We start from the raw sequence: 19,929 nt of genomic DNA, 5'->3' as shown, positions 1-19,929 counted from the left end.
CTGTCAGACAATTATTTAACTCCCATCATTCAATAATTTTCTTCTTTTTCATTATTTAAATTTTCAAATTTCGCGCGTAAAATATTCGAGTAGCTTCTGACGGAATAACAAAGATGGCGTCGTCAAGTGCTTTCCCGCGCTTTTAATTTTCTCGAGTTTGACTGTCAAATACTTTTACGCTTGAATCATTGTTCCTGAAGCAATCTTATTTGATTGAAGTCATGAACGTAATGCAAAATGATCTCTTTCGACCAGCTAAAGAACGAAACGAAGCGAGATTACAAAGAGAATTGGACTTGCCGCCCATTTTATCGAGACATTGTACGTAACATTGTACGTAACGTATATTTGACACAAAATACCGTATTATATCTTTATTTTATCCATGCAGACTTAGATTTTAATTTCGGAAGAAAGCAACAGACGAATTGGAGACCAGCGAGTCCCAACTGTTCAAAAAGTTCAAATTATCAAAACCGGAATGTCTTGTCCTCCACTCTGTTGACTACTACGACATCTCGCAATTATAATTCTAGGTGAATTATCTTAAAATTAATAGATACGTATATTCTATGCTTATGTTACATGTACTCGTAGATCTGGAACGAAAACGAATACAGGTCCTGGTTCCAGCACACTCGATTCCGGTAGCGGCATCGTTCTCGGTAAGTAGACGTCTAAAAAGTTACGACTATATCTATCATAGATAATATCACAGTCAATAAATAATTCCTGCAACATGATCGTGCAGCAATAACAACTGGTCGTGGAGAAGCAAGATTCGAAGTAGGAATAGCCGCCCTGAACGTTCGATGTCCACATTTGATTCTTTGTCAAATCAGCGACTCTCAAACTTATACAAACGCCTTGAGGAAATTGTACCTGTTCGATCCGATAGAGGTAAGCCTGAAATAAACCTGTACCTACATGCGATTAAACCGGTCATATACGCAGATCCTGATGCCGGACACCATGTGCGAACGTGCGGTGGGTAAAGGAATCCTTTATAGGTCGGTAATGGAGAAATTTCCAGAGCTGGAAGTAATACCTATATCTCGCGTTCATTTTAACGACGCGGTTGGATTAGAACGAGTCAAGTCTCTCTGCATCGCGGAATACTCGTCAGTGGAGTTGTACGTTAAACAAAAGTAAGTAGAGGATTAGACACATTTATTTAGGTACTCTAGGTGCTTGTTTAATGCACGGTTTGAGCCTGTAGTGGCCCAAAGAAAGCGTTGCTGTGTTTGGTTACAAGATATGTAAAAGCTTACTGCAAATTCTATAGAAAAACTCTAAGATACAAGATGCACAGATTCAATTTTTAAGTTTTAAATTTTTTTCTCAGGTACTACGCATTGGCTGCAGCTGCAGCTCTGTTGAAATACGTTGAATATACACGACGTGTGGTTTACGTGCCGAAATCTATGAAGATCGAGTTCCAGGGTTCACCAAACTCTACCACGATAGGTAGACCCATTTACATCATAACTAAACTGGAACAGTAAATGAATATTTTTCACATTGTAGATTTAGAAAGCGCGCGAAGTTTGGAGTTAGTTGAATCCCAATGTGGACAACGGAACATGAGCCTCCTCGGTGTTTTGGATCGTTGTTCAACACCGATGGGCAGGAAGCTATTGCGGACTAATATTCTTCAACCTCCTTGCGAAGAACGTATCATTCTAAGGAGACAGGCAGCCGTCGCCGAAATAGCGTCTGATAGTTCACTGAGGGCACTCGTTCAGGTGCACAATCTGTTTATGCATGGATTCACTTTTTCTCCCTCTTTTTATAAACTTGTAATTTGAGAAGCTAAAGTCGTAACTTGATACATCAGTCCATCGTACGGCGGCTCTACGGCGCGGATAGGCTGCTGGCCCTTGCGACGACGCCCCTTATACAAGACAATAGCGTGCAATGTGCCGAACAGAATCTGAATTATGTTCTGCTGCTAAAAAATTTGTTGGACGTCGTGCCGGAACTTGCGAGTGTTTTATCGGCCGTTGAGTGCGACCTACTTCGTACAATTCGGAAGGTAGACTTATTATTCATTTATGTAAACTTAAACGCACAGTGGCGTATATTGCACAGTGACTTTCAGAAACTGGACAACCCTGAGTTTCAGTCGATAAGGGAGAGGATTCTCGAGACGATACATCCAGATGCGAGATCCGTTACAGGTTATACGTCGTCGAACATGCAACGTTGTTTCGCCATCAAGGCAGGAATCAATGACCTGTTGGACATCGCACGACAAACATACTGCGAATTAATCGACGATATGAAAAGTTCAAAACATTCTTGCATTTCTTGCTTTACTACTACTCTTTTACTACTCTAGTTTTCTTTGTTCTCGGTAGCTATGGTGGAGAATCTGTCGGCAAAGTATCAGTTGATCTTGTCTTTAAATTGCAATGCGTCGTTGGGTTATCATGTACAAGTGATACTACCTAAAAATGTGAATCCAGACACTTTTGAACCACCCGCCGAATTCATCGAGGTACGACTATTAAAGATACAATAAGTTTTCCAAGCATCGATAAAAAATATCATGGTTTTAGGTACGGAAGAATAAGCGATCGTGTACGATGACCACTACGGTGCTGGCGACCTTGAGTCAACAATGTAAAATCGCGTGCGAAGAACTGCACCTTATGAGCAACGTGTAGGTCCACGTCTATCCACACCTACATATACGTCTTCAGTTCAAACATATTCAATTTATTCAAATTAAAAATTCACGACTGCAGGCTCCTCTGTGACTTGCTGCAAAGTATTCGAGGACACATCGGTTGTTTATTCCAACTAAGCGCCGACGTTGCAGAGTTGGATCTCGTCACTTCCCTCGCTCAAGTCAGTACACTTCAAATGTATGCGAGACCAACGTTCGGACCAAGATTGGATCTGGTCGAGTCCAGACACCCGGTGATGGAAGTTTTCGGTGTCGATGCTCCCACACCCAACGACATCGTAAACCCCTTCTTCTTTTCTCCTTTTTCTCCCTGATTAAATTACCTCATCCGCATTTTTCATTTAGACCGCCTCCGTACCTTACAACTTCTCTATAATCTCCGGACCAAACATGAGCGGCAAATCGACGTATCTTAAACAGATCGTTCTGCTGCACATAATGGCGCAGATTGGATGCTTTGTGCCAGCGAAGAACGCAATGTTCCGCATTACAGACTTCGTCTTTTGTAAAATAGCTGTTCGGGACGACATCGAATGTAACGCTTCTACGTTCACCCTCGAGGTTAGTTCTTCCTGCGCATAATGTGTTCCGTTTATGAATTTATTATCCCTAGATGAAAGAGGCACAGTATATTTTACGATCTGTTACACCGACGTCGTTGGTCGTCCTGGACGAGCTGTGCAAAGGCACCGCGATCGAAGAGGGCACCTCCATCGCATGGGCCATATGTGAACAGCTTTTGAACACAACCGCGTTTGTCTTCGCCGCCACTCACTTTTCCTACCTGACAAAATTACCGGATTTGTACCGTAACGCGACAAGGTATACTCTATCGTATTCAAACTTGATGAAACTCCTATCTTCTGGCATCTTTTGTAGTTACCACTTTGAAGCGATAAAGGTGCAAGATGCAGACGAGGAAATCGAATGCAGATTGACTTATACACATCGATTGAAGCTTGGGGTGACACCTAGCGACGATTATGGTATCGTTTTGGCCGAGTTAACTGGTTTACCGAAGCCGATTACGGAGAAGGCACGGAAATACGCTTCTGAGAAACTGGTATTACTCTATGCAAAATAAAATTTGATAGATCTATAATTTGATAAAAACTTGAGTAGATAAAAATTTGAATTGTCTCTTGTACAGACGGTGGATCGAGCTACAACCGAGTCGAACTCCTGGGAGAAGACATGTTACGACCTCGTGGCGCAGTTGTACGAACTACTGGAAACGAACAAGTTCGATCGAGAACGAATCACCCTGCTTGTCAAACGTTTCAATGAAAAGATACCTCGCGTTGAACAAACTTTAGGAAACAAGAAAGATGCTGTAGGAGTTGAAGCAGATGTGCACAGAAAAAAGGAAAACCTTTCTAGAAAGCCCATATCAGAGACAGCTTATTCCAAACAAAACTTTGATGCAAGGAATCGATGTACGCAAGAAACTACTCGAGCAAACCCTGACTTTAGAACGGTTTCTCCTTCGTCCAGCACTTCTGGCATTTCGATGAACGCAGTTCCGTTAGAGATCGGAAACCGTGGTAACAGTTCGATTAGTATACGTGGAAAATGTATGCCACTCGATCGTACTTTCTCGACAAATACGTCATCTTTTTATTCGGCGATGGACAATCGTCTTCGTTTAAATGAACTAGAAAAACGACCATCTGTATCAAGTAAAATCACGTTTGGAAGTATGGATCGCAGCGAAACAACGAGAAGTGATTTATCGCTGTCATCGATGAACCGAATGTTACCGATGCAGACGTCGATGGATAGTTCACTGTCAAAATTATATGATTATTGTCTATCGGATAATGATTTCGAACCATGCAATGTATCTCAGATCACCTCTCTTATGAGCGATACGTTGTCTACTGATGCGTTGATTGACTCGAACGAACAGACATAAATATTGTAAAATGAACATAACCTTTATGATTCGATTTTATTTATTTTTGTAATCTCATTGTACCTGATCAGTTAAATGTGTACTATGTAAACAAGTATTATTTGACAATAAATGTATTTTAAATTAAAAGAATTAATATTATGTTTATACTTGACTTTGCAACTTCTTTGTCCGCGTTTTTCTTTTGCACCACTCAACCAATTCTCATCAAATTTTGCACGAACATGCGTATGTACATTCAGATGGACATAGAAAAAAAAAATTTTTAATCGGACTTGCCACGGAGGAATAATCACCGAAAAGACTGATCCAAAAACATGGGGGTCCGACCACGCATATAAGGAAAATAAAGAAATGAATATTTCGGCACTTTGATGACGTAGTATTGTTCCTGAGGCATTTAGAAACAAATTTCTATTAGGGTTTGATGCGTTTCGATGCCTAATAAAGCCAGAAAATGAATTTTTGTCGAATTCGGTCCAAAATGGTACAGGTGGCGCCATCTAGCGGCGAGCGGCGGAACTACGAAAAACTAAAATTTCGATTTTCTCGAAAACTAGGCACTTTCCCGAAATTCTGAAATATACAAATTGTTCCTGGTCGCCTACGGAATCGAACGAATATAATTATAGCCTTCTAGGACCATTATTAAGGAAAATAGAAAAATAGCCCATTTCATGGACTAAAAAATTGCCGTCCATCTAGCGGTGAAAGTTGGAACTACAAAAATAGAAAAAATCGATTTTCTCGAAAAGTAGGCACTTTTTCGAAATTCCAAGATATACAAATTGTTCCTTGCCGCCTACGGAGTCGAATGAGTGCTTTCATAACCTTCTAGGACCGATATTAAAGAAATTAGAAAAAAGGTGCATTTCATGGACCAAAAAATTGCCGTCCATCTAGCGGCGAAAGTTGGAACTACAAAAATAGAAAAACTCGATTTTCTCGAAAAATAAGCACTGTTTCGAAATTCCAAGATATACAAATTGTTCCTTGTCTTCTACGGAATCGATAGAATACCATTATGACATGCTAGGACTATTAATAACGAAATTAGAAAAAAGGTGTAATTCATGGACTTTTTCGATTAGTTTCAACTTTCACCGCTAGATGGACGGCAATTTCTTAGTCCATGAAATGGGCTATTTTTCTAATTTCTTTAATAATGGTCCTAGAAGGCTATAATTATATTCGTTCGATTCCGTAGGCGACAAGGAACAATTTGTATATCTCAGAATTTCGGAAAAGTTGCTAGTTTTCGAGAAAATCGAGATTTTCCATTTTTGTAGTTCCAACTTTCACCGCTAGATGGACGGCAATTTCTTGGTCCATGAAATGGGCTATTTTTCTAATTTCTTTAATAAGGGTCCTAGAGGGCTATGAAAGTACTCATTCGATTTCGTAGGCGATAAGGAACAATTTGTATATCTCAGAATTTCGGGAAAGTCCCTAGTTTTCGAGAAAATCAAAATTTTAGTTTTTCGTAGTTCCGCCGCTCGCCGCTAGATGGCGCCACTTGTACCGTTTTGGACCGAATTCGACAAAAATTCATTTTCTGGCTTTATTAGGCATCGAAACGCATCAAACCCTAATAGAAATTTGTTTCTAAATGCCTCAGGAAACATACTATGTCGTTAAAGTGCCGAAATATTGTATTTTGCATGCGCAGTGTAATTGACATATGCGGCTCATATACGTATCCCAATGCTTGCACAAAATAATTAATTACTCATTACACATTAGTTATCATTAATAATTAATTAACTTCAATATGCTTCAAATTACATCAGAGAGCAAAATTAATTACCTTCGGAATAATTTGACCTTATCAAACTATTTTTAATTTGATTTTTATCAATAACTTGATTAAAAATTTTGCTCTGTCTGATACCTCCTTATGCCGCTAGATGCCCGTGCTTATTAAGAACCACTTAATACACTTTTCTTAATTTCCCAATATCGGTAATTCAGTTCATCGAAAATAAAATCCCATAAGACGATGCATCTATTCTGTTACTCTTCTATGATGTGATGACGCCTTTCAGTGAAATTAACCTCTTGTTCCCTGATACGATAGGTTAAGTTTTTTTTATCTTTTTTAGAGAGAAGCAGGAAAAGAATTAAAATTATGCATCTATCCAAACAATTTCTACTACTTGAATTATCCCGAAAGTTTCTTAGAGAATTCCAGTCGATGAAGAGTATTCGTAAACGTAGTTAGTGTATTGAGGTATCGTCGTCGTTGTTTTGCGTACAATTGTACACGAAGAATTATTTTCCTCGTTAATTGCATATCAAGGAAGATGTTGACGCGACACGATATAATTACGGAAAGTCCTCGCGTTGAGGCTATACCGATAAATCTTGTTACTACCGAGGATGGTAGAACGCTTTTGGCAGTGACAGGTGAGATCTCATCAACTTTTTGCGAAGTATGTTTGCAAAATTCTTTTATTTACAGAACACAAGGACGGTATGATGGAAATCGTTGCGACTCCTGTTACGCTTATTGGTCAAAACGGATCACCTGCGTCGTTGATCGATGTAAAAAATTTTAATGAAAACCTTATATTGCATTCTGTAAGTCTAGTTACCCTACATTTTGTCTTTTCTTAGGGAACGTTTATTCTCAGATCATATGTTTGTCTTAGCCTATTTTTCAACTGAACATAGAAGATATCGTTGATGGATCAGAATTGCAACAGCCTGCAGAAGATATTGAACCTGATGCAATTACCACTGAACAGTTCAAATCTCAAGTATGCACAGAGGTAAAGAGAACACCCACGAACCAAGAGTACCAGTGTCCTCCGCAGAATGATTTGTTAATTAGTAAATGTGATGAGACTGCTGTACAAAAACCGGTGAGCACAGACTTAAAAAGGAACAGCCCTGGAAGACCCAAGAAGAACTCAGCTGGTTCTTTACAGGTAATGTTTACGCTTCCAGATTATTGAACATACAATTACAACTATATACTTCTACACAGTCTTTAAACAGTAGAAAGACAAAAGAATGCATATGAATTTTTTAATCTTAGGGGACAGGCAGTTTAAAATGTGACATTTGCCATCAAGAATTCGTTAAACGGACATTGTATCGAAAACACATGGAAAATCATGCAGAAGAGAAACCACACAGATGCCCAAAGTGCTCTGCATCCTTTAATGTTCCGGTAAATCAATGATAGTAGCCAGGTATTAAGACTCAATGTGATTCAATAATGCTTGATATTGTTGTGGTAGACTAATTTCACTCTTCACATGGCGACTCACAATACGGGTGAACCAAAATGTCCAGAATGTGGGAAGAAGTTTACAAGGATGGCTAGTTTGAAGTCTCATATGTTGCTGCATGAGAAAGAGGAGAATTTGTTTTGTACCGAATGTGAAGATGCATTTTCAACTAAAGTAAGATTCAAATTCAATAACAAATAAACTGTTCTGAAGCAGAAAATAATGATTTGTTACTGACAGGCTCAGTTGGATGCGCATCTGAAGCTTCACGGAGAAAAATGGGCAACAGAAGAAGTACGAAAGTGTAAGCTATGCAATAAACAGTTTGGTCAACCGGCTTTGTACAGGCTCCACATCCGTGAACATTACAGGGTATGTAAGACTGCTTATTTTAAACCTTCTTGTCCTGAGTTGCAATTTCTTTACAGTTGCAGACAAAAGTGGTAAAGCAGACAAAGAGAGGAACGAAACATAAAACGGTGTACAAATGTACAATATGTTTAAAGTCTTTCCAAAAACCCAGTCAGTTAATGCGCCATATCAGAGTACACACCGGCGAAAAACCGTTCAAGGTAAATTCACGTTAATCTTCTACAATCGTTTTATGGACATTTGATTTACATTTGTTGTTGCAGTGTACCGTGTGCAGTCGTGCATTCACTCAGAAAAGTTCTCTGCAAATTCATATGTGGCAGCACAACGGTATTCGACCACATGCTTGCGAGCTTTGCAATGCCAAATTCAGTCAAAAAGGTGCTTTATGATTGTAGTATAAGCTTGTTGTAGTATAAGCAATCTGTTTCTATAAGTAATCTGTTTCACAGGTAATTTAAACGCCCACATAACAAGAGTTCATAACGTACCAGAGGGAGAGCCAATATATGGATGCAACTACTGTTCCTGCATCTTCAAAAAGCTAGGCAGTTTAAACGGCCACATGAAGCGCATGCATGCCGACATAGACGAGGTAAATCCCGCGTACTTTTTGAACAGCAGATCAACGTTAATCCTCGCTGTAAAATGCGATAACGATCGGAATAAGCTGTGTACGATTTTTAGGAAGGAGTCGCCACTACTGATCGCTCCGACACCGTAGAGTCCGACATACGAGCAACCGTAGACAGCGTCATAACTCAGTTGGCATCTTTAGAAGCCACCACGGAGGAAGCTGAGAAATCAAACGACAAATCGAACTCATCTGTTGGAACGAAGAAAGATATTCTGCAAGAGGCTCTGAAGAATAGTGGTCTCCCTAGCAAAAATAAAACTGCGAACGAAGGTATGCGATGCCACAAACTGCGACGAATGCTGCAAACCTATTTTTAATTAATACTATCCCGTTTACGAAGCTTATTTGTCGAAGGTACGGAAACGAAGAAACTTGGGGCGCGCACTAATTTTGTGACGTTGCTGGACCGAGCGGCTGACGGTGGCACCAGGTAATTTGTTTCACGAGGAAAATTATATTCGCTGAGTCATATTTTATATTCTTGTTCTTTTCCGTAGAAAATATTTGACTATCAAACAACGGTGCGTGGGGAACATAAGATGGTATGCGTGCACCTTCTGCCACAAGGAGTTCAAGAAGTCGTCGGATCTGATACGACATCTACGTGTACATACACAAGAGAAACCTTTCAAGGTATGCGTAATATAGGTACACATACAATATACATAGGTACACTCTTCTGTCTTGTCTGACATTTACATATTTTTATGTGTTCAGTGTACCCATTGTTATCGTTCGTTCGCTCTGAAATCCACCATGATAGCACACGAGCGCACTCATTCTGGCACGAAACGATACGCTTGCGACTCTTGCGACAAATCATTCGCGTGTCATGGAAGTTTGATTGGCCATACTAGGTGAGCCTTCGTCACATTCTTCCCGTGCATTGTCGAATCATTGATCCGAAGGTAAATACTTTTTTAGATTACACGCAGAAGCTAAGAACGACTGTAATAAGATGGCTGACGACGACAAGAATCGTACGAAAGTTCAAACTAAAAAACCGAAGTTGTCGCCTGAGGCGGAGAGCTTGGTGGGTCAGGTGGTGTTGCAGGAACCTTTGGTGATCAGTGATGCTGGGAATAAAATTTGCGTGGCGCAGATAGCTTCGAAGGAGAAACGCTATGACGCGAGTACTGATCCGGCTAGACCGCATAAGTGTTGGGTTTGTCAGGCTGCTTTTAGGAAGATCAGTCACTTGAAGCAGCATCATCGTCGTCACACGGGTGAACGACCTTATGAGTGCACAAAGTGCGACAGGTAAAGCTTCATAAATCTTGAACTAGTTAAATATTTCCATTTTAACTAGTTTAAATATTCTCACAATATTTTATATTTTAGGAGGTTCACCTCAAACAGTGTGTTAAAGTCGCATCTACACACACATGAGGATTGGAGACCCTACGGTTGTCCCACATGTGATGCAAAGTTCTCTACTCAAAGCAGCATGAAGAGGCATCTGGTTACTCACAGTAACAAAAGACCGTTCATGTGTCCATATTGTCACAAGACTTTCAAAACTTATGTTAATTGTCGGAAACACATGAAGATACATAAACACGAATTAGCACAACGGGTACGATATTTATTCTACTGATTGAGTATTTAATAAGTATTAATAAGCGTTGATTTTCTTTCTTTCCAAGTAGCAGTTGGAGCAACAGAAAATGCAAGAACAGTCGAACCAGTCGGTATTGAAGGAAGGTTCCAAAGAAACGATCCTTGAGTCGAGTACTTTTCCTAATGCTACTAGTACAAACGACGTTAATGCACCTATTGTTACAACGTCCGCTCCAACGTTCACGGACAATCTCACCTTTTCTCGCCTTGGAACGGTTGAGATATCTTTTCAGTCGCAGCTCGGTTCTGATTTTTCGCAAACTTTCACCGAGCAGGATAAGACGAGACCACTTTTATCTGGAAACTGTGAACCTTCAACTTTTATTAATCGTATGGTTATTATGTTACATAACTTTATTGTTTATAGGTTTGGTACTTTACTGTGTCTGTTTTAGATAATGTGTCGGAGACTGTGATGGCGAACCTTGAGAACTCACAGATGTTGCATGCTGATGAGACTGGGTCTGTTACTTTGCCAGTTTATCCTGGTGATCAAGCACTCACACCGGTACATATTGTTAATAGGGAGAGTATATATTGAACTGTTTATTTTGAAAGTGTCCACTTGCAAGTTAAATCACACAAGTGTCCACTTCTAGTTAAATCACCCAAAACAAATTTGCATAATGAAATTACATATCAGTAAAAAAATTGCTGAACTGTCAGTCTTGACATAACCTACATTTTCATTGACATATATGCTAACCTTTAATTTCCTCAAAATAAATGAAAATGGACTTTCAAAATAAACCACATAATATAGATTGTTCTATTAATTTTCACGTTTACAGGAGAGCATACGAGAAATAGAGGAGACGTTGAACCAACAGTTTTTCAACATAGGAATGAACATAACTCTAGGAAATAATTCTAGAAATTCTAACGACGTGAGCACGAATGATTTTGATAGTACAAAGCAGCAGCGACAAACCGTGTTGAATGTCATGTATGAGAATAATGGTAATGACACTAGTAACAACACTAACAATAATAATGACGGTGGTAACAACGGTGTGGAACCATCAGCAGAACGTGTATTCTCTTCGCAGTTGGATTCGTTCGAGATTGATCATATCGCGTTGCAAGTAAGAGTATATCACATTAACAAATATTGTGGAAGACTGATTGTTGTTTTTCTAGTCGGACACTGAAATCGATATTGGATTGGACACGAACGACTCAACGAGTATGACAAATATACTACCCAGAACTGTAAAAGAGGATCGTCTTTCCGAAGTCGATCAATCAGTGAAGTCCAGGGTGATGGTCATTTCTCAGGAAAAGAATCCAAGGAAAGAAGTAAACGAATTGGAAGCTGAAGAAGCCATTCAAAAGCAAAGCTCACTGCTCTTGGTGTAAGTGTCTTCTGTTTAACCTGACATACTGTAACGAGGGAATGGAATAGAATTTTGTGTGCAGAGAAGATTTCCGGGGAACAGAAGAGAAGAATCAGAAAGTACACACATCAGGTTTTGCGGAAATTGTCAACGGCAAAATGCAGAGGGAATCTTCGCTGCAATGTCACATGTGTAATCAACGAGGATTCACAGCGAGTGGATTGAAGGTATCACTTCTCACTAATGTGATTATGTACATCAGAACTAACAGCTCGTTTTTGATCCTAGGAACATTTGAAGACCCATCGCGAAACTAAGGAGTATCAGTGTACGGAATGCTCTTCAAAATTCTGTACGAACGGTGGCCTCAACAGGCATTCAAAGATACATGTTACTAAACAGTAAGTAGGTTAGGTTAGGTTACGTTACTAAACAGTGAATAAATGTTAGCGTTTTAAGTAGATTAGCTTTAACTAGTTAAATTAGCTTAATTAGGTTAGGTTACTAAGTGAGTAAATAGCTTTTCAAGCTTTATTAGTAAATGTGAATAAACGTTAGTTCCAATTTTATCTTCCCAGTTATTGATAATTAATTAATTTTTCAGGTCATGGAAGTGTTCCTCCTGTGACAAATACTTTGACAACAGAACAGAGCTACAATCCCACAACGAAATTCACGAGATCTCTATTTGGAACGCCATATCAAGGCCACAAAATACGGAAAGCTCAGATTTACCGAACGATTCTTTAACTGACATCGCGATGGACACCGACTCCGCAGTTTCCGAAAGAGTCCTACTGGACACCGTAGCAGAAAAAGAAGCGATGGATCAAATAGAAGCAAGCTACACGGTATGCTAAGAAAAGAGAAAGCTCTAAGATGTCACAGTAACTGTAACCTTTATTTTAGAACCCAGAGAGAAGGGAACGAAAGGAATACACGAATAAGTGCAAATTCTGTCCAAAAACCTTTCGCAAACCTAGCGACCTCATAAGACACGTGCGTACACATACGGGTGAACGACCGTACAAGTGCGATTTCTGCAACAAAAGCTTCGCCGTGAAATGTACTCTGGACTCGCATACGAAAGTTCACACAGGGAAGAAGACGTTTAGGTGCCACGTTTGTAACAGCATGTTCGCGACCAAGGGTAGTCTGAAAGTGCACATGCGGTTGCATACAGGTAGGTGACATGACATACAAAATTATCAAGACAACATTTTTTATAACATTTGTTTCTTAAGGTTCGAAGCCGTTCAGATGTCCGGTTTGCGACTCGAGGTTTAGGACATCAGGTCACAGGAAGGTACACTTACTGAAGCACGTGCGCGAGCACAAGGAGCGACCAAAAAGGAAACAGAAGCACATGAAGGTTGCGGCCATAGCGGAAATAGCGGCAGATTTAGAGAAGCTAGGTAGAACCATAGGAAAGACTTTCGAATCCGATCAGCAGCTCTCTCGACCGTTGGAGACAATCAGCGTCGAAGCAACCGCCTGTTTGACCGACCAGATCAACTTCGAGACCGACGTGGACCCTAACATCGTGCAGAGTAACAATTCAGTGATGACCACGAGTGAAGGCAATCAGTTAGTTACCAATCTACACTTCCTGCTAACCAACGGACTCGTGACCATCCAAACCGACGAGTCGTTGTTGTCGCAATCGACGATCAACAACGCGTACAATCGTTCAACTGTGCCTACTGATTCTATGTGCGTGCCACTCTGCATCTCATCCGGCATCAACGAGGATCACACCAAGGAAGAGGCTCGCACGGGACAAGTGTTGAAGGCGCAGTTATCGTCGGTACAGGTGGAGCCACTACCCAAAGTCCCGCTCGATAAATCCCTGCCGACGGGGAGCAAGGCTAGCAAAGGCAACTCGAGGAAAGAGTGTGACGTCTGCGGGAAGACGTTCACGAAGCCGTACCAGGTTGAGAGGCATAAGAGAATTCACACGGGCGAGAGACCGTACAAGTGCGACCTCTGCACGAAATCGTTCGCTCAGAAATCTACTCTGCAAATGCATCAGAAACATCACACGGGAGACCGGCCGTACGCTTGTCCGTACTGCGAGTACTCCTTCACGCAGAAGGGCAATCTACGAACGCACGTGAAGCGGGTGCACCAGTTGGATACGATCAACGTCAAGAAGTTGAAACGTGGTCGCCAGTATTTTCTACCTAAGTCTCTTCAGGACAGCGTGGTCGAAACGAAGACCTTGAACTTGGACGACGTACCGTTCGTTGAATTCCTTAAATAGCATACTGTGTATGATTGAATTGGACTTGTATCGATTTCGTTACTTCAATTTATTGCGGTCAGCTACGATAGAGACAATAAATGATACGTATTTAATATTCACCGAGGAGATTCTTCCCTACCGAAATTTACATCTTTTGTATTTTGCATCAACATAAATTGGACATATTGCATACGTATACATATATGTGTCTTGGACTTCCATTGGCATTATCAAAATAATCTATGTATGAACATTTCCATCGTACGAAAGTGAAAATAAATTTCTAACACCATCAGTGTTTATAGTTACATTCTGTGTCAATCGCCGGACAACCATTTGGATGATTCTCGTGGAACCAGCAGGGCTTGGTTTTAGTGCGTGGCGCCACAAAATTCTTTCTCGGTCGTCTGACCTGCTGTTTCGTCCCAGGTACTTTGAACTGCACTTTTCCTTTGGCGACGCAGAAAATATGGCTGTGGTTTCTGAGCAAGGTTTGAAGACCTCCGCATTCTTTTCGCAGACGCAACATCGTTTCCCTCGGTATCGATTCCGCTATTTCGCCTAATTCTAGACATCGACCCGCGTTCCAAGTTCTTGACTGCTTCTCGAGAGAAATGACACGCCCTTCGTTAAGTAACTGATTCGCAACCGTGTCTACAATATTCTTGATCAACATTTTGTCCAACTGCGTACAGTTTCTCACTCTTTCCACCGTGTCCCTCGGTTTGAAGTCACACGTCCATTCACTGATCGTTTTCTCTTTCTCCTCCCGTATCAGCGTCGTCTTCTCGCTCAACAATCGTTGTATGCGATCTTCAGTCATACTTCTCTCTTCGTGTATTCTTTCCCAGCCGATCAAACAGATACGCTTCGTAGATGGGATTCTTAGCTTGTCAAGATACGTTTTGAAGCCACACTCGTTGCTCAGATTTTTTACGTATTCGATGTACTCGGAGTACTGACTTTTGGAGGCGCAGCATCTCTGATACTTAGTACCGTTTAGCTCGTATGGACAACAGGGTAACAAGAAGAAACGGCAATCACTACGAGCTGCTATTACTGGGATCCATGGTGTCAACTCATCCGAATGGTTTCCAATGATCCAGTCGTATCCTGTGTATACTGTTGCGGATGAAGGAATCACCGTAGACACCTAATAAAATTATTTACCCAATAAAATCTGTATAACAATCTGCACAATTATATAAATTACAAGTACATACCTGTAACGGTGTCTCAGGAGGGTAAAAGTCCCAAATTTTTCTTCGTCGCAAATCGATTCCCAGTCCGCGGTGACCCTCGCTGAACAAAATGTGCACGAGTAAACCATTACCGCATCCCAGATCAAGAAACGATTGTAAGTCATTTGTTCCTTTTTCTGTACGCTCCTTCTCCCAAACCAAGAGCAGGTAGGCAGCTATAGCGATATCTTCATAAACGAATTTTAATGGATCCGTATTTTCAGGCCAATTCTTTATCAAATTCATGCCGTACTTCTCTTTCAACTGACAATACAACTTGGCATATTTTTCAGCTGATATGAAACTTAATGAAGAGAGGGTTGATACGTTTTTCGACTCATTTTTCATCCATTTTAAAATACATGGAAAGAGCTTCTTTTGTAACCACTCTATACTTGATTGTTCTTGTATAGTGTTTAATTTATATACACCAATGAGTGACTTATCCAGTTTTTGCTGTATCGTGTATGGTATTCTGGGACCAAGGGGCCGTTTCTCAGAAAGAGGTTTATGAATATTTATGGTATAATTTTCTTGCTTTTCTAGCAACAGAAATTCGATACCAGCAGAAAATATATGTGGCATGCGGGGTAATTGTTTGGTTACATACAACCAAACATTCTTGTTGGAGTCTACATCAGATGTTTGCGAGATATGCAATATGTATAACAACTTTGCACCGTTAATACTATCACTCTGATCTTCCCTTGATAAAAGTGAAACATCCAAGGTATTGATACGGTTAAAAATTTCGAAGATATCGCAATTAATTTCTATGTTCAATATTTCGCTGGATGCAAGAATGTTACGGTTGATGGCTTGAGGATTATGGGACCAAATATTCACAGCTTTATGAAACTGTGAAGCATTGCCTCCAGGTTCTTCACTTATTATAGTCATACAATCCATTGTTTAAACGAAATTGTTTAAAGCTTTTTTTTGCTAAAAACATTAATAAATTACATAACTTGCCTATACAATAGAAACATAAGTACTAAATTCACTATTTTTGAGGCCTTTTCTGTTCTCCCGTTTTAACGTACTGAAAAATATATGAAGATATTAATATATATACTTATATGTATATTGTTGAAACGTTTAATATAAAATACCTTATTTATAACCCATTCTGCATCATGCATTGCCTTTTCCATAATTTGTTGTACACGTTCCTTATCTGGTTCAATCACGTGTTGTTTGAAACTCTATGTATAAAAGATCTCAATTATTTTCGTTAAACAAATAATGTATTTACATATGTTTCATAAAATTAGTCATCAAAAAAGGTTATGCACTAGGTCTACAAATACACGAGTTATTGTTGTGCAAGTACTATTGTTTTCTTGTTATTAATACCGTTTTACAATTAGTACCTGTTTAATTGAATGTTTATAATACTGTTGCGCATCTTTCGGTAGCCTTTCACATTCTCGTATTAAAAACTTATAAAGTTGTTTCGGAGAACTCAAAGCCGCGTGTCGCAATTTCGTACTAGCCATCTTAGAACGAAGAGTTGGAAGAAATAATTCTCCCGTATAAATAATATATAATTTAAATCTGGATTCCAATGAATGGACTTTGCCGGTATTTAAAACTATCTACGCAGAAGTCTGCAAGTTTTATTAATAATTGTACATATACAGTTCTCAGTTTGCGAATGCGAGAGTAGTTTCCGGAAGGCGAACGTTCAAATTTTGTTCGCTTTGCGCATGTCGCAGTCTATACGATTACAAGTTTATATATCCAGTGACCTTTTTCATTCAATACATTCTTACTTCATCGCTTCTTCTTGCTATAGATTATATTTCTGTTCACTGTGTATATAAGCATGAGGTAAAAGCAGCCGGTACTGAACAGCTGATGAACTTCGAGTTGCGCAGAAGAAATACACTTTCTCACGCAATAAATAGCGTCCATACTAATCTATGGCAACATTGAGCAATAGAATTATATTGTATAGTCAAGTTTTTAGTGAGATTAAAACATGATAAGTTTACATCAACGTCTCACAAGAATTTTATCAAAATGTAACGGAGGATTATTGAAAAATGCGACGTTGAATCGTTTTAAAAGCAGTAAAATAAAACGTCAAACCGCAGGAATTATCGGTAACACGTGTTTACCAATACTTTACACGTTCGATTCTTGTTTGTTTCCAAGCAAGTTTTTCACTTGTCGTTTAATTGTTTCTTATGTTTAGTTATCGGAGATGAGATTTTAAAAGGACAAGTGAAAGACACGAATTCTTTTTATGCGTCCGAGTTACTGTACGGATATGGAGTCAAGGTTCAGAAGGTAAGTTTGTATTCACCTGCACTACTTTCTTTATTATTAATTTTTATTGAAACTTGTTATTTTTCCCTAGATTACCATTGTACCAGACAGTGTCGCAGACATAGCAACAGAGATAAAATGTTTTTTAAAGAGATTTGATTATATTTTTACGTCTGGTGGTATAGGACCAACTCATGATGACGTTACGTACGAAGGTAAATTACAACAAACAGTACACAAAAGGATACAAATTTCTATGTTGATATTTTTACAGCCATGGCATTAGCCTTTAATGACACTTTGCATTATCATCCACTATTAATGGAAATCGTAAAAAAATATTTAAACAATGGAAGTGTTCCTTTGACACGTTATAAAATGGCATATGTAAGTGACAGTTGATTGGTAACATTACGATTACTGAAAGTAATTTATCCATCATTTATAGGTACCAACTAAATCGATACTGAGATTTGGAAGAAACAGTGCTACAGGAAAGTTATCTTCTTACCCTTGTATAGTCATGGAAAATGTTTATATATTTCCTGGGTCACCAACATTTTTCAAACCATCTTTTCGTTCTGTGTGCAAGGTATGCTTCGTAGCAGCCAAAAACATGCAACTCCTTTAACAGAAATAATATTGTTTCCACAGGACTTATTTGTTAGATACAAGAAATTTGTGATGACTGAAATTTACATAAATGCAAAAGAGGAATCATTCGCGGATATTCTGAGCCAAGTTGCAGAAGAATGCCCGAATGTCTCGTTTGGCTCGTATCCAGAAGTTAATAGGTAGTGAAAACGTATACATTGAATACATATGGCAGAGTTATCGCATCGGATCATAGAGTAAGATTTTTAAATATCGTTTCAGGCATTACAAAGTGCGCATAACTATAGAAAGCGGGAACAAGAAAGATACCGAAAATGCGAGGAAAATGTTTTGCGATCGCCTTCCAAGCAACGCATTGGTTTCTTACGACAGTACACCTCATGTTGATTGCCTTAAAAAGTTCGAGAAGCTACTGAAGGAGTCCCCTCGTCCGCTTTATGAGAATACGTTGAAGAAATTCGTGTAATGCCTCTTCAAGTGGAAAAAAGTATCGATTACTAGTATTATCACTTTGAGGACGTCATCGAATTTTTGTCTTCTTTTCCTTTTCTTTCCTTACAGAGAATATTATGAAAAGCCTGGAGAAGTATGGATATATTTGGACGGCAGTGAGGAATCGATCATGATGGTGCATCTTGCTCGTGTGACTGAAGACAAATTGCAGCGATCGAACAGTAGATTGCGCGCGATTTGTTCAAAATCGGACGCAATGAATCGATTTTTCCGAGAACTCTGTGACAGGTGAGAAGACATCAAGTACAGAAGTATGAGCAAGTTGTTTGAAAATAATTGCTTTGTTAGATACAACGTCGAATTATATAATTTACTATGCGACGAAATCAATGCTCCAACGGAGATAAAAAATTGGATGTCGAGAGCGGAATCGCGAATATTGCTAGTTGGAAAACGTTTGAATGGCAACGAAAGAGAAACTTACGATAATCTTGCACGGTTGAACGAGGATATTTCCGTCCCTGTGCAAATACATTTTCCTCTTATCGATTGGACGAACGAAGATGTCGCGAGTTTCTTCAGCTCTCTCTCTTTACCTCATTACACGATAGAAACTCAATCAAACTGGTAAGGAAGAAAAATTTCGTCTCTTTATCCTAGTCTCGCCAGCTTGTTGGCTCACTCGTTCTCTCCCACTCCTCGATCCTCCCTCTTGCCATCCCTTCCACCGACTCTAGTGCCCTCTCCATCGTTGTTTCACGCACATACGCGTACTTACCTCTCGTTCTTCTATGTACACGAGTGTAATCTACTTTTGTAGGTAAAAAGATGGGAATCGAAGCAAAGTAACAACACGAGAACCGTGTTGCAACGTTGGCGAAATTGAAATCGAGGCGACGTTAATTCGAAGCGGATTTCGTAATCATAGGTTGATCAACAAACACGCAATCCGAGTTTTTTCTCGGCAGGAAACATGAATAAATTAAACAAATAAAAGAATATTACTGGAAATTGTTTTAAAATCATTTTCGTTGGCAATGGGTACTCTCGCATCGATCCTGCGAACGTTTGAAATCTTTAGATCGAAATGAGCTTAGAAATTCTTTATCAAGTGGGTGGGGTCACGTTTTTCACTTGCTTGAAAGAAGCGAAGGAGAGTGAAATCGAGGAAAACCATCTTCCCTCTCCATCCCTTTGAAATTTCATTTCGAGTTAAAGTATTTCTAGCTTTTTTTCTTTTGAAAGTTTAAAATGAGAGTGGGTGGTAGTTGGCCGGTGGGTGGTTAACGGGG

General features: G+C 39.6%; 5 protein-coding genes and 1 long non-coding RNA gene across 10 annotated transcripts; 3 read left to right on the top strand and 3 right to left on the bottom strand.

The window, feature by feature from the left end:
• The first annotated feature begins 29 nt into the window (after window positions 1–29).
• Window positions 30–4,754, top strand: LOC100876265 (mutS protein homolog 4). Of its 5 annotated transcripts, XM_076537663.1 has the most exons (15): window positions 32–536; window positions 598–665; window positions 752–900; window positions 955–1,148; window positions 1,346–1,467; window positions 1,528–1,745; window positions 1,838–2,035; window positions 2,102–2,288; window positions 2,361–2,500; window positions 2,562–2,665; window positions 2,751–2,970; window positions 3,038–3,253; window positions 3,306–3,514; window positions 3,572–3,755; window positions 3,843–4,754. In XM_076537663.1, the coding sequence occupies exons 1-15, from the start codon at window positions 238–240 to the stop codon at window positions 4,605–4,607; spliced, it is 3,273 nt and encodes a 1,090-aa protein (XP_076393778.1). In that variant the 5' UTR covers window positions 32–237; the 3' UTR covers window positions 4,608–4,754. The 5 variants fall into 5 exon arrangements, with proteins under 5 accessions (XP_076393775.1, XP_076393774.1, XP_076393777.1 ...); XM_076537660.1 differs by having other exon boundaries at window positions 30–321; window positions 392–536; window positions 1,838–2,288; window positions 3,306–3,755; XM_076537662.1 differs by having other exon boundaries at window positions 31–536; window positions 3,306–3,755.
• A 1,827-nt stretch (window positions 4,755–6,581) lies between these two features.
• Window positions 6,582–14,349, top strand: LOC100876151 (uncharacterized). The gene is made up of 24 exons (XM_012279149.2): window positions 6,582–7,013; window positions 7,069–7,187; window positions 7,259–7,537; window positions 7,648–7,782; window positions 7,853–8,017; window positions 8,084–8,215; window positions 8,272–8,415; window positions 8,479–8,596; window positions 8,668–8,810; window positions 8,903–9,122; window positions 9,207–9,282; window positions 9,350–9,485; window positions 9,570–9,709; window positions 9,777–10,112; window positions 10,194–10,428; window positions 10,502–10,802; window positions 10,868–10,980; window positions 11,264–11,557; window positions 11,613–11,827; window positions 11,892–12,036; window positions 12,098–12,210; window positions 12,414–12,660; window positions 12,719–12,992; window positions 13,054–14,349. The coding sequence occupies exons 1-24, from the start codon at window positions 6,911–6,913 to the stop codon at window positions 14,070–14,072; spliced, it is 5,202 nt and encodes a 1,733-aa protein (XP_012134539.1). The 5' UTR covers window positions 6,582–6,910; the 3' UTR covers window positions 14,073–14,349.
• LOC100876036 (putative tRNA (uracil-O(2)-)-methyltransferase) lies at window positions 14,098–16,204 on the bottom strand. Its single transcript, XM_003699307.3, has 2 exons — window positions 15,278–16,204; window positions 14,098–15,207 (listed from the first exon to the last, which is right to left on the bottom strand). The coding sequence occupies exons 1-2, from the start codon at window positions 16,202–16,204 to the stop codon at window positions 14,347–14,349; spliced, it is 1,788 nt and encodes a 595-aa protein (XP_003699355.1). The 3' UTR covers window positions 14,098–14,346.
• Window positions 16,095–16,950, bottom strand: LOC100875923 (LYR motif-containing protein 9-like). The gene is made up of 3 exons (XM_003699306.3): window positions 16,669–16,950; window positions 16,408–16,500; window positions 16,095–16,337 (listed from the first exon to the last, which is right to left on the bottom strand). The coding sequence occupies exons 1-3, from the start codon at window positions 16,792–16,794 to the stop codon at window positions 16,299–16,301; spliced, it is 258 nt and encodes an 85-aa protein (XP_003699354.1). The 5' UTR covers window positions 16,795–16,950; the 3' UTR covers window positions 16,095–16,298.
• A 237-nt stretch (window positions 16,951–17,187) lies between these two features.
• LOC100875812 (FAD synthase) lies at window positions 17,188–19,648 on the top strand. Its single transcript, XM_003699305.3, has 10 exons — window positions 17,188–17,403; window positions 17,496–17,590; window positions 17,661–17,784; window positions 17,844–17,956; window positions 18,018–18,161; window positions 18,224–18,363; window positions 18,446–18,646; window positions 18,746–18,925; window positions 18,986–19,264; window positions 19,458–19,648. Exons 1-10 carry the CDS (start codon window positions 17,280–17,282, stop codon window positions 19,459–19,461), a joined length of 1,404 nt encoding a protein of 467 aa, XP_003699353.1. The 5' UTR covers window positions 17,188–17,279; the 3' UTR covers window positions 19,462–19,648.
• Window positions 17,815–19,257, bottom strand: LOC143265343 (uncharacterized). Its single transcript, XR_013039784.1, has 3 exons — window positions 19,122–19,257; window positions 18,081–18,194; window positions 17,815–17,989 (listed from the first exon to the last, which is right to left on the bottom strand). It is a non-coding gene; the product is annotated as an uncharacterized LOC143265343 (long non-coding RNA).
• Window positions 19,649–19,929: the final 281 nt, after the last annotated feature.

Source organism: Megachile rotundata, chromosome 11 (genome assembly GCF_050947335.1).
Source record: "Megachile rotundata isolate GNS110a chromosome 11, iyMegRotu1, whole genome shotgun sequence".
NCBI lineage: Eukaryota > Metazoa > Arthropoda > Insecta > Hymenoptera > Megachilidae > Megachile > Megachile rotundata.
The sequence above is the reverse complement of the archived record's forward strand: the minus strand, read 5'-3'. Positions and strand labels throughout refer to the sequence as shown.

Bases quoted from the DNA above. Each gene is read 5' to 3' on its own strand.
- LOC100876265 (XM_076537659.1), top strand. From the start codon at position 238: ATGATCTCTTTCGACCAGCTAAAGAACGAAACGAAGCGAGATTACAAA. The intron at 3,254-3,305 runs GTTAGTTCTTCC...TATTATCCCTAG, and splicing joins CTTCTACGTTCACCCTCGAG to ATGAAAGAGGCACAGTATAT. The intron at 3,756-3,842 runs GTATTACTCTAT...TCTCTTGTACAG, and splicing joins AATACGCTTCTGAGAAACTG to ACGGTGGATCGAGCTACAAC.
- LOC100876151 (XM_012279149.2), top strand. From the start codon at position 6,911: ATGTTGACGCGACACGATATAATTACGGAAAGTCCTCGCGTTGAGGCT. The intron at 7,538-7,647 runs GTAATGTTTACG...TTTTAATCTTAG, and splicing joins ACTCAGCTGGTTCTTTACAG to GGGACAGGCAGTTTAAAATG. The intron at 7,783-7,852 runs GTAAATCAATGA...TTGTTGTGGTAG, and splicing joins CTGCATCCTTTAATGTTCCG to ACTAATTTCACTCTTCACAT.
- LOC100876036 (XM_003699307.3), bottom strand. From the start codon at position 16,204: ATGGATTGTATGACTATAATAAGTGAAGAACCTGGAGGCAATGCTTCA. The intron at 15,208-15,277 runs GTATGTACTTGT...TAATTTTATTAG, and splicing joins CTCCTGAGACACCGTTACAG to GTGTCTACGGTGATTCCTTC.
- LOC100875923 (XM_003699306.3), bottom strand. From the start codon at position 16,794: ATGGCTAGTACGAAATTGCGACACGCGGCTTTGAGTTCTCCGAAACAA. The intron at 16,501-16,668 runs GTACTAATTGTA...TTTTATACATAG, and splicing joins ATAAACATTCAATTAAACAG to AGTTTCAAACAACACGTGAT. The intron at 16,338-16,407 runs GTATTTTATATT...TATATTTTTCAG, and splicing joins CAGAATGGGTTATAAATAAG to TACGTTAAAACGGGAGAACA.
- LOC100875812 (XM_003699305.3), top strand. From the start codon at position 17,280: ATGATAAGTTTACATCAACGTCTCACAAGAATTTTATCAAAATGTAAC. The intron at 17,591-17,660 runs GTAAGTTTGTAT...ATTTTTCCCTAG, and splicing joins ATGGAGTCAAGGTTCAGAAG to ATTACCATTGTACCAGACAG. The intron at 18,926-18,985 runs GTGAGAAGACAT...TTGCTTTGTTAG, and splicing joins TTCCGAGAACTCTGTGACAG to ATACAACGTCGAATTATATA.